General features: G+C 35.1%; 1 protein-coding gene across 1 annotated transcript; it reads left to right on the top strand.

Moving 5' to 3' along the window:
* The first annotated feature begins 4,273 nt into the window (after positions 1-4,273).
* LOC110415466 (ARM repeat superfamily protein) lies at positions 4,274-16,411 on the top strand. Its single transcript, XM_021427133.2, has 18 exons — positions 4,274-4,629; positions 5,417-5,960; positions 6,855-7,088; positions 8,088-8,179; positions 8,852-9,062; positions 10,089-10,270; positions 10,440-10,667; positions 10,874-11,058; positions 12,388-12,481; positions 12,614-12,670; positions 12,767-12,901; positions 13,557-13,625; positions 13,726-13,839; positions 14,400-14,561; positions 14,661-14,789; positions 14,871-14,972; positions 15,436-15,515; positions 15,616-16,411. The coding sequence occupies exons 2-18, from the start codon at positions 5,525-5,527 to the stop codon at positions 15,974-15,976; spliced, it is 2,871 nt and encodes a 956-aa protein (XP_021282808.2). The 5' UTR covers positions 4,274-4,629; positions 5,417-5,524; the 3' UTR covers positions 15,977-16,411.
* Positions 16,412-17,010: the final 599 nt, after the last annotated feature.

The following is a 17,010-nucleotide window of genomic DNA, read 5'->3' as shown; positions in this document are numbered from 1 at the left end:
TTTTTGTTCTAGGTAAAATGTTTATACGAAAAATGACCATAAACAGGTGAAAAATGTTGAATAAATAAATTACTTTGAAAAGAGAAAAGAAGAACTCATGCCGACAATTCTGACACGCAGATATGAGTTGGGAGGAGGAGTCTCTTTGGAAGGAATAGGGTTAACTCGTCCGATTAATTGGTAAGGGTACAAGTGAGTGTGGGTAGGGTCTGAATCGGCATTGTACTAAACCGCTACGACGGACAAAGCTAGATTCTTAACCATTCAAAACTCTGCACCATTAGATTCTTCGAAGCTCAATGGAAGCAAGGCGCGTCGGTCACAATCTCTTTCTGTTATTTTATTTATTGAACATTGACCCCTCATGTCATGTTACTTGCTTGGGTTTTTATTACTCCCTTCCTCCCCTACTACATTACTGGGGTATGGCTTTGATTATAACCCTTTTTTGCTGTTAACTGGGATGTGCAAGCACGCGTCTGAAATTGAAAGTGAAGCAGCCTGACAGGAGCTGGCGGCCTGGATTGTCTGAGAGACGATAGAGACGAGGTGAAGGAGGATGGGTCCCATCCCTACCCTCTGCCGTCCCGGGGTGTATGTGTTTCGACGGTCGGTCTTTTTCTGATTCCGAATGGAAGTTTCCATGAAAGCAAAAGACACGTGTCGCTTTTGTTTTACTACTTGGACTCCTCTGCCTCTGCTCGTGCGTTGGAAAATGAAACAACAACGCTCTTTGCCCTGGACTCATCTGCTTATATTATTATATTAAAAAAATAAATAAATTGATAATTAATTTGACGCATTTTAATCTATTAAAAACAATAGTATCCAATGCAAAACTTTTAAAGAGTGCCTAAAAAACACTTATTAACAAATCCCATAATCTAAAGGTTCAAACGGTTACATAAACCTGCATTTTGGATTGTGATTAGTAATTATAAAATTTAATCACAAATTTAATATAAAAAAATGTAAAATTTGCAATACAATATTTTGGTTAATATGAATATCTTTTCAATTTCAAAATCAAATTGAGCTTGTTTACTTGTTTTCACACATTATTTTAGATTTACACTAAAGGAAGATAGTTAATCACTGTTACAACACTAGGCAAAACTAAGTAATATTGTAAGTTATATAAGACAATCAGTTCATCTCAGATTTCATTCATTTAAATACAATTCAAACTCCTAAATTACTAAATAAGTTTTTGACACTATCTAAAGATAATTTTCGAATTCTCATTACTAAAATTTTCAAGTATTTTTATTTAATGCACTATTCTCATTAAATTCAACAAGATATAATACATTAGTTACATTTTTTATTTTATAATTATATCCTTCACTAGTACCATATTGAACTCAAAATGGATGTAACATGTAAACCAACTCCTAAATAAAAATTTTCCTTTTACCTAGCGTGAAACAATCAATGCTATTGCTACTCACAAAAGGAAATGTCGCTATATTATGTAGAGGTGTCCATCAGCCAAGCTCCTTAATTGAGCCCGCAGGCTCGACCCACTATTGGTTGGACTTGGTTAGTCTTTTAAGATTGTGTTGCGGGACATTATCCTTCCTATCGAAGGTTAAAGGTAAATTTGATGGGATATAGAGTGCCTACACTTATAAATCATGATTTTTTCCTTACTTATTCGATATAAGATTTGTAATTATCTCTGTCATCTGAATTTGTGATGCTTTCATCATGAGTCAAGTTACTTTGCCTTCTCCATCCATTGGAGTATTTAGGGTGACATTGGAGTCGAGTTTAGTTTACTTTGATATCATTTTATCATGGTGTTAGTATCTTATTTTCAAAAGGTTAACTTGATGGGATATGCAATGTGCACGCTTATAAGCTCATGATTCCTCTCTTACCTATTTAATGTGAGATTTTGTAACACCTGCACCAAGTATTCGACCATGTCAATCTATCACATTGTCTATTAATTAGTTGCCATGTCTTTACCAAATCATTTCACCACGTCATTGTTTACAATAGTTTTGACCTTTTGATTTTGATTTTAACTTTTATTTTTGCTAATTTTGACTTTAATATGAAAAAATCTAAAGTTTCTAAGTCAATTGCAATAATTTGACGAGATTTCTCAACATCTGAATTTTTATCCATTGCCACTCTTTGCATTTAAAGACACTAAAATTCTCATTATACCTGATTTTTGGACATTATTAAGCAAGTTATCTCTTTCAATTTTTTTTTTCACATTGTTTGATTACAGAATCAGAATATGATGATTTTTCAAATGTTACCTGAATTACTTTGACCTCATCAATTAATAAAAGGTATGGGCATTATGCTTCATTGTGATAATCAAAATGCTATCTAAATTGTTCACAATGATGTGTTTCATAAGCGCATCACTTATATTGGGATTGATTTTTATTTTGCGTGTCATATTACTTATGGGACTTTTCATTATCCTCGTCAAATCCAATTGCTGATATTTCTTTCAAAACACATCTTCTAGATTGATTTCAAAACATAATTTTCAAAGTCAAGTTGGCATTTATCATGCCACTGTTTTTTTTTTTTTTATGATCATGCCACCTTGAGTTTGAGAAGTATTAAAAGAATTGTACAAATTTAGTGACACATAAATTATGATACTATAAGTTACAATTAGATTACGACCTTGTTAGTTTTATACATATATACCTCGTTCGATTTTGTATAGTACATAATTTAGAATATAATTTTTATTTTTGTAACAAAGCAATTGGATATGTTTCGTGGTCGTAACTACATGCAAGAAAACTTTGAAAGACTAGAGGGGATCAAGGGACTCCCTTTGAAAAAGAAGAAGCAAAAAAGATTAAGGGATCAAATATTTTCACCAACTAGAGAAGTCCCACTGCTAGATTGTCCCAAGAATTGGAACAATCAAATTAAATTTCGACGCTACGTAGAAATAAAGAAATGGATTGTGGCTTATATACGTAGTCGGAAGCATGATTGAAGGTAATACTATGGATCGGCATGCTTAATTTCTGGCTTTATTGCATGGTGACATGGAAATCATTCATGCCCATTCCAGCGATGACGTCGGCCAAGATATTAATGGCGGCAATTGTCAAGGGACACTCAGGTGATCAAATCGTGTTTTATATATTTACAGCTTCTCCAATGAGATGGCTGGCCATCTAGCTAGGTAGCCCTACAATATACAGGTTGTTAAGCTTTACCACCGACATCTTGTTTAAGATGAAATCCTTGTATACATTTGATCGGAAAGATGGAAAAGACTTCCTCAATCGAGGTTTATTGTACTGTAGGGCTAATGTAATGATATTTGATTAGGTGTAGCATAAGTTGGAGTCTGATTAAGGGAGCAAGCCTTTTATTAAAGCAATACGTGCAGCCTGCAGGTCCGTACAGTGGTCGGTAGGTAGGTCATATAATATCGTATTCACCAAGAGAGGCATGCGTAGGTCCCTTGGCTTTAATATTAAGGGTGATGTTCTCCCACTTAATTTCCTCTTTCACCTTACCACTAAGCTTCATCACATATATACTACGTTACGGTTGTCCTCTCACCTCCACCCTTACCTACCCCGCGGAAACCCTGCTTTCAAATTCCAAGCATTAATGGTCATGAAATCTTTCTTATTTTCTGCCTGAGTATTAATTAGTCACAGGACTTTGAACCATCACCTCAAGTGTCACCTCACCGTTGCTCTCTCCACTTGGAAACAATTTCTTATTGCCCTTGGAAGATGCAGAGTCAGGACGGATTATTAGTTTAATACGTTGGCAGATTTAGGTATTTGACATGTTAACACATATGCATGCATTAAATAATTAATTATTAAGTTTATGGTACGGGGATGCTTGCGGAAAGAAGCCAGAGAAAGGTCCGACTGAATCGGGCAAAAGCAAAGCTATGTTACACATAAATTTGGAACAAACAATGATAGAGGGCTTGTTGGGTCTTCTTGCTCAAGCCCAATCTCATAAGGCTTGAAGCCCATATCATTTCCACCCAGGAGAAAACCCAGACCCAAAGTCTTAAACCCTACACGCGCACCGAAATCTGTACCAAAATCACCGCCATGAACAAAAAACAGACCCCAAATCACCCAGAAGAAGACATTAGCGAATACCCAAACGAACTCGAACTCGAAAACGAAACCGAAACCCCTTTCAAAGATGGGACCGATATTTGCCAGCAACTCATGGACCGTTATTCCAAATCAGCCGCCCCACAGCACGCCCACTCCTCGCCACCGCCGCCGCCATGCGTTCTATCCTCTCCGCCGAGTCCTCCCTCTTTCCCCTCCCGCCTACTTTGCTGCCGCCATTTCTGCCCTCGATGATGACTCAGCGACCACCCTGGATTCGACGGCAATCGGTGCGCTTTTGACATTCTTGTCGATTGTGGTTCTTCTAGTGCCAAAAGGAGGGATTTCCAGTGACAAGGCGAAGGAGGCGGTGGAAGTTGTAGTGAGGGTGGTAGGGAGGGAGGGGCTTGGAGTGGCGAGTTTGAGAAGCGGGGTTAAGTGTTTGGGGGTTTTGGTTGTTGGGTTTTGTGATTTGGAGGATTGGCATTCGGTTCGTTTTGGTTTGGAGACATTGCTTGGATTCGCCATTGATAAACGTCCCAAGGTTTTGTTAAGATATTTATTTAGATCTGTTTTACTGTTGCTTTTATTACTTGCTTTTCACAGTTTAAATGACCTTTTGGATGCAAAAATCTATAATTTTTTTTAACGATTAAAGGTTACGAACTTTAATTTTAGAGATAGGAAAATTCATGATTCTATTATATACTGGTCAATTGTGTTTTAATTTTGACACTTCATTTTAACCATTTTCTCGTTCGTAATAAAATAAAATATATTAATATATATTTTTTTATCTTTTGCTTTCTCTTTTTAACCATGTTTGAAGAAGTAAATAGCAAAGCAATAAAACAGGGTATTATGTATTTATTTATTTTTGCTTGCTCTCTATTTGTGATGAATGTTATGGTCTCAGTTTGCATTATGTTACAGAATGTGTCATCAGCATCATTATGTTGTTTTTGATCTTCTATGCATAATGAATGTTAGGTTTCACAGGATGTAGTTCTTGTCAATGAATGCTATAATGAAAAGAACGTAGAGATTACAATGGCTTCAAAAGAGTTGGATAGTTTCCTAAGTCCTTAGGGAGTTCTTTGTATTGGAGCTTGTGTGCTCATGCTCTTATGCGTAATTTTCTTGTATAAGCTGCATTGAGAGCTACATACATCCCAATCAAGTGTATCTGTAAAATGGCCTTAAGTTTAGATTGAAGTAACCCTTCACTATTTGTGGAATAACTCTAGCAACTTGCTGGTGATAGTGACTTATTTGTAGAAAAAGAAGTAATGAAAGTTAAGTTGATGTGTTGACTTAATTTTGTGTTGCAGGTCCGTAGATGTGCCCAAAAATATCTTGAGAAGGTTTTTAAGTCTTTCCAGTCCTCAATTGTTATCAAGGAGGCAAGTAAATTAGTGCTTTTCTTGCTTAAAAAGCATATGCCTCTTGCACTTACCTTAAGTACCATTAAGAGTGGAGATGATTCCAAGGATGAAACATTGTCAAAACCTGAAAATTTGGAGGTCCTTCATATGTTAAATCTGGTGAAGCTTACTGTTCCATATCTCTCTGCCAAAGTCCGTTTAAAAATTTTATCAGAATTATGTAAGCTTATCAGTTCTGAGTTCTCTTCCCTTACAAGGAACATTCATAAAACTATTGAAGTTCTTTTTGGAAATTCAAATGTTGAAGCAATTGTACCAGAGATGGAGAACATTATAGTTTCTCTTGCTTCTTATGTCTCTGGAGAGAAGAATCCTGTTGACACTCTCATATCTGCAGCAACTTTGTTAAAATGTGCTTTAGACAAACTTCATGCTGGAGAATCAAACTTGTGGATGAAGAATGTTCCTTTAGTTTTTGGTTCTTTAGCAGGTATGCTTTTTCATTTTTTTTTCAGATATGACATGCTTTTTTTTTTTTGTTATTATTATTATTATTATTATTATTATTATGAGAAGATATGATACGCTTATTACTTTGTCTTCACAAATGGTAATGGACTTTGGCATTGCTAAACTTGGTTTTTCCTTGTCTTACAATCTATTATTGGATACAGTGGATCATCACTGCCTTCTGCCATTCCTTTAAATAGCAATCAGAATATAGTTTATTGAATATGTTTTCTCCGAATGAACTGTTTCATTACTTCTTGTGATGATTTGTTGGAGGTTTTTCTAAGGTGATGTTGCTTGTCTTATTTATTAATATTTTTGGGAGTTAAATGGTATTTTGTAATATGCACAGTTTTTCACTTTCAAATGGTTCTTAAATTATTGTCACACAGTTGAAACTTATTTTATAGTTTGAAGTTCCTAGACTGAAGATCTCTCTATTGTAATATTCCTAGAAATCAACTGTGCCCATTTTCCCTCATGGCATTACTTTTGTGCGACATATTAAAATATGCCTTTACAATTGTTCCAGAACACTTTGGTATACTGTTCACTGGGTTAATGTTTTACTTTCCATATTGTCAATAAAATATAGCCAAGTTTCAATGAAAACAGTAATCGTCAGCAATTTACCGTAGTATAGAACATGGCATTATTGATTGATTGATCTCAGGGCCAATTAAAAAGTAAAAGTATCTTTGTCTAGATGTCTAGTTCTGTTTCGCATGTGAGACATAGAGTTTATCTTTATTCTTTAATGCAATGGAATACTTGTTGCTATTGCTGCTGCTGATGGTTTTCTATTGGATGTTGTGATTGCAATGCTGAACTTTTAAAAATTTTTATTCTCATAATGTTGTTGATGTTGATGTAGTTCTTTTGACTTCTGAGGCTAGCATGGCATCACAGGCGTCAGTTATTATGAGGGAGTTGATTAGCAACCATATAGATCTGAAGTCTTTCTCTGCTGAAAACAATGGTCTTGGAAGTGAGGAAGCGGATGCAATAAAATCTATATGTGCTATCCTTGAGAACACCCTTAGTTCAAGTGATGGAATTCCCAATGAGCATGTTCTGGCTGTCTTGACAGTTTTGTTTCAGAAACTTGGTACGCTGGATTGTTTCTTTACTTGCTACATGAGAACTGTACAATTGTACATATTTTCCCTAAGGCACCAGAACCGATAGTCTAGATTCATGTGAACGTTTTACAGATGTCTGATTAATAGTAATGTGTATAACAGCATAACAAATGAGGTTCTTACTATCATTTCATTGTTTGTAATTGTCCTTAAAGAGCTATATGCAAGTGCTTGGCTGCGTAGTGCTATGTTTCTTGACTGACATTGTGTCTAAAACTGTTAATTGTCATCTCATGGTTTAGTAGAAATTCACATTGAACATGTATATTACTCTGAAGGGGAACTTCTCAAGATAAATGTGATGAACGCATAATGGTCCTGTGCATTTATGGGATTAATTTAGTTGAGTGTTCTCAACAGGGCTCTCATAATCTATGCTTAAAATTGATGTGGCTTAGGTCCAATAATCTTCACTAGAATTGGACACAAAAGTAACAATTGGATCTCAGTCAAAACAAGTTGTAGACATGATTTTTGAAATTGTTAGTGAAGATGGTTCAATTGCTTTAGCTAATGGAGTTAAAACTCCCCTAGGAAGAAAAAAAAAGGGGAGGATAACAAATGTGAAAATTGATTTCATTCAAAATTGGTGATCTTCATTATAATTTTAGTATAAACCCTTTTACAGGCTTATTTTCTGAACCAAAATTAGAAATCCCTAATCATGGTAAGAGCTTAAATCATATAAATTACCTTCTAAAGGCTATATCTATAAAATGAATTTTAGAGTTCTTTGTACAATGATCAGAGACAAAAATAATGGAGCAGTATTGTGACAAGTTGTTTGCCCTTCAATGTACAATGGATAACTTATATTACTTAGAGAACCTAAGACTAAAGAATGTGAAAGGTTGTCATTAGGACCTAATTGTCGGTCAGGATTGCATTCTTCCTGCTCAGTTCAAAGTATGCATGTTTACTTGTGCAACAAATTCTGCTTATACTTGTGCTTATATTGGTTGTAGGGGAATCCTCATATGTATTTATGAAGAGCATTGTACATAAACTTGCCGAGTTGATGACTCTTGCTAAGGGGGACACGTCTAACATGAACCATGTAAGTCTTGGCTTATTCTTTTCCTTTTTGTTCCCTTGTTGATTTGTATTGTGGTTTTAAATTGCTAATATAATTTCAGATTTAATTTGTCAATATTCTGTTTTATTGTTATGACATTTTACTGAATTTAAATTTTTGTTTTAGCAAGTTGTTTATTTCTTCACTAAAATTTATTCTTGCAAGCGGTTATCGATATACCTGCCTTGTACTTTTGAAAGTCACAACCTTTATGTGACATGTTGCTAGTAGTTAGAATAAATTTGTAAAGAATGGAAAAGTTTAGCAAAATCAAGGGAATGTGTATTTTAGAGATACAGAGATAAGTGTAAAGATTGGGTTGTTATTGTGCTCACAAGGAGGTCTTTGTTTCTGTTTAGTTGGCATGTTTGGCCTTAGATGATGAGTAAGCAAGATAGCCTGCATATTCCTCTCTTTCTGCAGGGTGCATTTTAATATATTTAGTTTGAAAAATGTGCTGTGTTTGCCACATTTATCTATGCCCATGTACATCCGAACAATTTATCTGATTAGAGGTTTCACATTGATGCAACAAGATATCGCATTATGTTGTGCCAATTCTATATATAATGTTGTTTGACGACTTCAGCTAGAGTGTCTTCCTTGGTGATAACCAGAAAGATTATTGATATCCTCTTTCATTACAATTTGCAGCTTCAGAATTGTATAGGATCAGCAGTTACTGTTATAGGGCCAGAAAGGATACTGACTCTTTTGCCTATAACCCTTCATTCAGATGACATCAGTTATTCAAACGTCTGGTTGCTACCCATATTGAAAGACTATGTTGTTGGAGCATCTCTCAGGTATTATATGGAGAGTATAGTGCCACTTGCAAAATCATTTCAGCTGGCAAGTTCTAAAGGTATTCTTCTTGCACTTGGAAATTTTCTTCACAGCATGGTTATTGTTAGATTTGAATATTGAAGGGTAAAGATGCACATAAAAAGGCACCTGGAAAGATGGTATGCTTAAATTGCTGTGAATCTACTGGATTATGGTTCTTTCAAGGATATTTTGGAGGCCAAGGATTTAGTTGACATTATGCTTCTGAGGATGAAGATCCTTATCTGGGACCTGAAATTTTGATTGGTTTAATGAAGACTTACAATTAATAACTAAATATCATTTCTACAGTCAGTAGTGTGAAAACTGTAGCTGTGCAAAGTGACTTAAACATTCTTTCACTTTATTTGACTTCTGTGAGTTGCTCTGATACTGTTACATTTCACAATTCGTCTAGCCTAACATCCTGTTGGCTGGTTTAAAGTGGTTGGACCTGTCCAACTTTTGCAACTTGATGGAATATGTGATGCAAAACTTGTCTTTTTTGAAATAGTTTTTCATTAGTGTATGTCTTAAAGTTTCAATATAGGGATTCCTTTACCAATGCAAAGACATTCAACCCCATTTGTTAGGAGATGTAGTTGCTACCTTGCCAAAGCTTTTATCTGGTTTGTGGTAGGTGTTTTTGTGCCCTACAGATGACATTGGCCAACCATTCATTGAGAAGCCTATCATCTCTTTTCTTTTTCTTTTTGGTACATAGCCTATCATTTCTTTAGTCTGTATAAAATGAAAAAGCATATAACAGCTCAGAATGAGATTATCCACATCTGCCTCTATGGTACTGGTTCTTAATATACAGACAAAATTGGATTTATTCTGCTGAGCATCTACTCCTTCTCAGTATCTCTCTCTTTCTGCCTTGTTTTAATTTCTATTTCATTGTAACTATATTCCTTGGACAGCTATGTCTTGTGCTGCATAATTGTATGTATTTTGCTTTCCGAGATTTTCCTTGAACTGTAATTTATGATGACAACAATTTATGCCAATTTCTAATTTTTTTTTTAAATTTTTGTCCTTCCTTTTTTTCCACTTTATTCAGTAAAAAAGTCTGTAATTCGTCAAGATCTGCAGGATCATGCTCATGGTCTCTGGGGATTACTACCTGCCTTTTGTCGCTATCCTATTGATATGCACAAGAAGTTCAAAGCTTTGGCTGAACTTTTGATTGATATTCTTAAGGAGGACTCTTTTATGCATGAAAATATTGCTTCTGCCTTACAGGTAAGGGTTCTTTTTTTTTTTTCTTCGTTTTATCTTTATCATCAATATTATTGTAAGTACTAGAACCTTATGATAATCCATTTTCCTAATAAATTTTTAGGTTGTTACTTGTCTACTCTTGTATAATATACATATTTATATATTTTTGATACAATTTTTTTTTTCATAGATTCTTGTCAATCAAAGCAAAAGTATACTTAGATCCGGAAAGGACGCTGGTGAGGCAAATAATTTCACAGTGAGAGATTCTGTATTAGAGCTCAGAAGTTCAGCCTCATATTCAAAGAAAAGTGCAACCAGAAACATCAAGGCTTTGTCGTCATGTGCTCCTGCGTTGTTTCAGGCACTGAGTGATGTATTTGTTTGTTCACTTCCAGCAAAGCGCTTATATCTAAAGGTTCACATCTGTCATTCTTTCAACATCATTAGGTTTGAAATTTGATAGAGACTTATGCAAATTTATTTACTCTGATGAAGTGAAAGGTTCTTTGTTGGGAAACCAAATTGTGTGAGATTGATATATATCCTCTTTCTGGTAATTTGAAACACCGGTTGATGTCTTATTAATATAATACTCCACATATATTCTAATCTCTTTCTCAGGATGCCATTGGATGCTTGGCTTCTATCTCAGATTCTTCTATTACCAAAAGGATTTTTGTTTCATTCGTTCAGAAGCTGCAGTTCATTGATGGTGAAGGTGAAATTGGAAATCAGGCTGGCAATGCCAATGAGTGCATGGAAAAAGAACAAGGCAATCTTAGTACTACTGGGAAAGATGCGCACAGGTATGTTGCAGACTTCCGTTCTTGAATTTAAAATGCTCCAGTTTAGTCAGCAGTTTCTTCTTCTGATAGTTGGCAAGTCTTTGACAGCTTGTTAATTTGCCTGTATTTCTGTATTGTGTGGTTTTTATTATAAATAGGGATTTTGTGCTAGTCGTACTTCAGTTCCTGAAGTTGAGGAGTTATTATTTCAGGTCCTTGATAATTCTATATCTACTATTTTAATGATGAATAATCTATACTCTAGCAACATAAGACCTTGAGCGGAAGGTGCTAGTATTAGCCAACAAAAACTGGTTGCATTACTTACATGTGGTGATGTGATATTGACCTAATTTCATTCATACGGTATTCAAATTCAGTACTATTATACATGCTTTTGATTTAATAGATTGGTAATGTGCTTAATATGAGAAGCCAAGTTAACTGATTTGGGCAATGCCAACTAAAATAGAAGAGTTGAGGATTTTTGGGATTTGTGTTCTTGAAACTCATGGTTTCACTGCTGCTACACATAATGGTGGGGATGGATTTTGGCTTCAGATTGACCTCTGACCAAAACATACTGTTCATTTGGTGGCACTTTCCTAGGAGATATTACATCTAACCAAGTCAGTTATGGCCCTAAATTCCAACAACATTGATACTTAACACATTGCCCCAACCTAAAATCATATGATCAAATTAAAGCAACTCACACATTTCAGGGACCATAATGTAGCTAACTCTTCTTTTAAACCTAACTGACTTTATGTGACTTGATTGGTTGTTTTTCTTTACCAGTTATTTGAAACAGTTATTGAGGGGGCCCCTATTTAACAACCAAGGGACTACCAATCATATTGGGAGAAAGTAAGCATTAAATGGTTGCCGATGTTGCTTGACTCCCTGCAACATTCTTTTGGGAGTGACTGTCCCATCCTTTATCTCTACTGCAGGCATTTGTGGTTGTCATTCTAGAATGTGGAGTTGTGGACATAAGATGTGCCATTTACTTGAATGCTTTGTTCATTTTGCGGGGTATGGCCATGTAACAACACTTCCTAGGAAAATGACTTGCAAGGCAAAAGGTCATTTAATGTATATCATTTGCTTGAAAATTTAACTACATTGACCACTTCAGCCTAATGGAGAGTGCTTTCTATCTGCTCCATTTGCATTGAACTATATGCAAATCTGTTTACAAACTAAGAATGAATGTCTTTGGGAGCATGGAATGGATGATTCTAGTTGACTTGCTTTGGACTTGGCAAAAGTTTTGAGAGCTGGCAATCTCTTTGTGGAGGGTTATAGAGATCAATGATGGTGCTAAGAAAATTTATTTTTATGCAGGTGTGTTATACTGGAGCTGGCATCTTCTCTTGTTGCAGGAGCTGAGGAGGATCTTATTGATTTTATCTATGCTTTAGTAAAGCAAACTTTTCAGGTATTTAAGATATCTGATTACCTCTGATTGGTGCTGTTTGTGTTATTTATGAAACTAACTAATCTAGTTAGTATATGTTTATTTTTTTTTGAAAATCAAGTTAGTATATGTTTATTAACCTCTGGTTTTTAGGAAACTGATGAGATTGGTCATTGTGAAGCGTATTTCACTTTAAGCAGCGTTTTAGAGGTATGTGTTCTCATATTTTTTTTGGTTCGTTATTCATAATCTTCATCTTATGTTAGGAGATATAAATTTCCTTTTTTCTGTTTTGTTATGATGCAGGAACATGCTTGGTTTTGTTCTTCCAGAGTGGTGGAGTTGATTGATCTATTACTTGGACTAAAATCTCCTGCTGATATTGCATCTCTTAGAAGCCGGCTTGATTGTTTTAACATCCTAATGGTTCAGACCTTGAAGGTTCAATCTCATCTAAGCTCATCCTGTTTGAGAAATGAGATTCCTGTTCAATTATGCTTTCATGTATTCTATTCTTTATGGGATATCTGGTCATCTGATTTTATAACAGAGCAAGATGTAACTGGTGTTATTTTCTCATGCAATTCTTATTGATTGTGATTCATGCTTTAGATTATGGTAATGCCTCATCACAATTCAATTTGATCAAACAGAGAGTTTAGCATTATTGCAGATTTATGCCTCTGAAAACCTTTTTTGTTTTAAATGAAGCAGTTAAACCTTAGTTGTGTAGTTCTCTTAGGGCCTCCTACCATGAAGAAAGTATGACAAGCCTGTGGTTCCTTCTTTAAACAACTTTGTTCACTCTTTTGAAAATAAGAGCTGTTATTGGTGCTGTCGCTGTAATGGAGAATTGGCCTATTGCAATGTCGTTGATGCCTACATGATGGAAATTGCATCATTCATTGTAGACTTAATATATTTTTTTTGCAAAATCATGTTCATTTCTCTTTTTGTCTAGCTTCTATGAAACCATTTGTTTTGGCAGCACAGTAGTTGGCTAGCTTTCGTTCACATGGGTCTAATACTGTGCCCTCTGGAGAACTAAATATAGATGGCAGCTGAATTCCAATTTTAACTTTAAAAATTCTTGCAGATGAGCTCATTGGAAGAAAATACAAAGCCATTTCTCATTCTTAATGAGATTATAGTCACATTAAAAGATGTAAGAGCTACTAAAGAAGTTTAATTATTTACTTTTGTTGTCTTCTTTAGTTTATAGGGTAATGCAGCTCATTGTATTTTTATTTATATTTGATATGCAGGGGAAGGAAGAACCTAGGAAAGCAGCTTATGATATACTCCTAAAGATGAGTTCTACCTTAAGAAACTTGTTAGATCTCAGATCTGATTCACCCTATCACAAACTGATTAGCATGGTAAGGGTTATTTTGTCTGTCTCCATGTGTATTCTTCTTGTAAAGAAATTTGGCTGCTTTATCTTTGTACGTATTTGTATCAATGATTTTATATGTTAGACTTCATTACCAGGGCATTAAGTGTTGAAAACTTACTCAGAAAACTATATAATAATTCTTTTAGATCAGCTAGAATGGTCCTAAAGCAGTAGCCTTTTCTTACAGGTAAGTTTCACAGTAAATTAAGAGAAGATGTAGGTTTCATTTCCAAGACCTATGTAGAGAACATAGAGTCTATCTCTAGAGGCTAAAATGTCTTCCTCCAGTAAAGGGGCGTGCTGCCCTAAAACATGATGTTAACCCTTTAAATTGGACATATATTTGTAACTTATGATATTCATGTTTAAGAAAATTCTTGAGACTAGAAATCTGTATCTTGTTTTTAACTTATCCCAAGTTGCTTCAGATAGTTGCATTTGCAGATGATGTCTGTCAACTTGTAGCACCTACATATTATTATCACTGACATCTGAATGCTAATCATAACTTGTAAATGACTAATGGTGTTGCCTACTATTCAGATAATGGGATATCTTTCTGGTTCATCTCCTCATATTAGGAGTGGAGCAGTGGCTGCACTATCTGTTCTTGTATATAATGATCCAGAGATCTGTGTTTCAGTGCCTGATCTTGTTTCCTCTATTTTATCGTTGCTGCAAACTAAAGCTGTGGAAGTTATAAAAGTGAGTTTCCCTTGTGCCAAATTAAGATTGTCTTTTATTGCATTTTGCTGAAAAATAATTTTGCTTCTCAGTAACGAGGTTTTTGTACAATGTTGACAGGCTGTTTTGGGGTTTGTCAAAGTGTTGGTGTCCTCCTTGCAAGCTAAAGACCTGCAGAATTTTCTTTCTGACGTCATTCATGGAGTTGTCCAGTGGTCATCTATCTCGAGAAATCATTTCAGATCAAAGGTAAGTAGAGTTTCACTTATATAAATATAGACAGCTTGAGTTGGAGGATTTTTTCGTATCTGTGCATTCATTCTTCTACAGGTCACTATAATATTGGAGATTGTGACAAGGAAGTGTGGTATTGCTGCCGTTCAATTGGTTACTCCAGAAAAGCATAGGGGTTTTCTGAATACTGTTATAGAGGTAACGATTTCTCATATTTAGCCTACTAGTTTTATTTCAGTTTAAGAAAATTGAAACATATTGAGGAATACATTGCATATTCCCCCAAGACTTTTGGTAAAGGGGGTGATGAATTCTCATAGCAAGGAAAATTGGCTTTGGTCTCATAGGAAGGCTTTTAATCCTTTTGTTGCACTCCTTTCTTTCCCCCTGATCTACACTTCCATTTGATGTCCAATGATCTCATTGATCTGAACGTGTAAAAATGTTTTATTAACAAAGTTTATCCTGGAATAAAGAAAAAGGTCTTCTTTCACACCAGTGTGCTAGACCCTTATTCCTGATCCCAGTATGGTACCTAATATCCATTTTGCTCCTGGAATATGTGGTTAACCTGTGCCATTTTGAGCCTCCACAGATGTGTATTATGAAGATCCTACTACAATGTCTGACGTGGGTATGTATAATTTCTATCTTATCGCAGAACCGGCGTAGCAAAACAACTCCCAAAGAAGCTGATGCTACTAATGCAGAGAAAGTACTTGTGGATTCGTTAACTGAGGGGTCTGATCTATTGATGCAACTTACTTTGGTTTCTCTTGTATTTTAGTTTATGAGTTGTGTGCATATGAACGTCTTCTAACTACCTGTTGAATATTACTAGGTCTCAAAAGAGGAAACACAGGGGTTTGGGTATGTTTCAACAGAAAAATGACTGTGTAGAACACAGAAAGAGAAAGAGGGACAAAAGAGATGGTGGCAAGCTTCCTGATTCAAGTGAACCTGATATATCAGCTGCCCGTGGTGGTAGAATGAAAATGGCTAAAGGACCTAAGCACTTGAAAAACTCAATGACGGGTCATTCAGATGGAAATGGTGAAAAGAACAAGAAGAATTTCAAGAAAAGGTTTGCCAGAAGTCAGAAGAGAAAGATAGATGAGGTGGGTAGGAGCAAAAAGGATGAGGCAGGAAGTAAGAAACATTCTTTCCAAGTAGGAAAACAGAAGAAGTTGCGTGGTAAATAACACGGCCAACAAATGAATATACACTCGGAATGGTGGTTGGTTCAGCAGAGTTGGACAAAGATATTGTTATAGTTCCTTCTCACTAAAGTGAGTTATTTTTTCCCAATCACGTTGGGGCATGAGGGATTGAGGGTGTTAACGCACTCTGAAGTACAGACCAGACGGGCATGATCCTAGCTTTTGCCGAGAGCCATAGTAAAATCATAATGTCGGAGGCACTGTTTACAAGCGAGAGCCATGAGTTTAACACTCAGATGGTGACACAATTTTGTTTCTTGTGTATTCCTTGTCATTACAAATTTTGTGCACAGCGGAGAGCTCCGAGATAATGTTACTTGTGTACTATATTTTGTGTAGATAGAGGATTTGGTTTCATTGGTTGTTTAGAGAAATTGCAATTTTGAACCATTAAACCTTATTATTATTCGAATTTGAGTCCTAATGTTTTATTCATTACTAACTATATGAACCCGTTTAAATAGTTGGTAGTATAAAAAAATTTTATTAACCTCTTCATGAGTATTCAATTACTTGAACTTGTACTGGTATAAAAAAATTTTATTAATCTCTTAATGAGTATTTAATCACTCAAATTCGTACTGTATAAAATAATAATTATATTTCATAATTTACATTTATAAAATTTATTAGTATAAAAGTAAATAAATGTTAAATTTAAAATTTAAATAATAAATTATTTTAAAAATATATCAAATAATTTAATTAACAATAAATAAACATTTATACTCAAATTGAAATATTGGATATTCAAACTGTGATACTTATGTTGTATTCAAATTTGAAATGATTAATAGGTTGAAACGATGTGAGATAATCACTATATATCTATCTAGACCTGTATATTAAAGAAAGTCCATACAAATCATTTCAGTGCTAACGTGTGGCTTTCTTTTTGGTTGGAATGTGATGCATTACCTCTATATTAAAGGAAGTTCATACTGATCATACTGGTGCTGACATGTGGCTTTCCCTTGGGTTGGCACGTGGGGCATTGTGGAGGGGTTATTTTGGTG

The sequence above is a fragment of the Theobroma umbraticum genome, unplaced genomic scaffold, assembly GCF_002168275.2.
Source record: "Theobroma umbraticum cultivar Fairchild unplaced genomic scaffold, ASM216827v3 scaffold_147.0, whole genome shotgun sequence".
Classification (NCBI taxonomy): Eukaryota; Viridiplantae; Streptophyta; class Magnoliopsida; order Malvales; family Malvaceae; genus Theobroma; species Theobroma umbraticum.
This window is presented reverse-complemented; position numbering and strand designations above follow the sequence as displayed.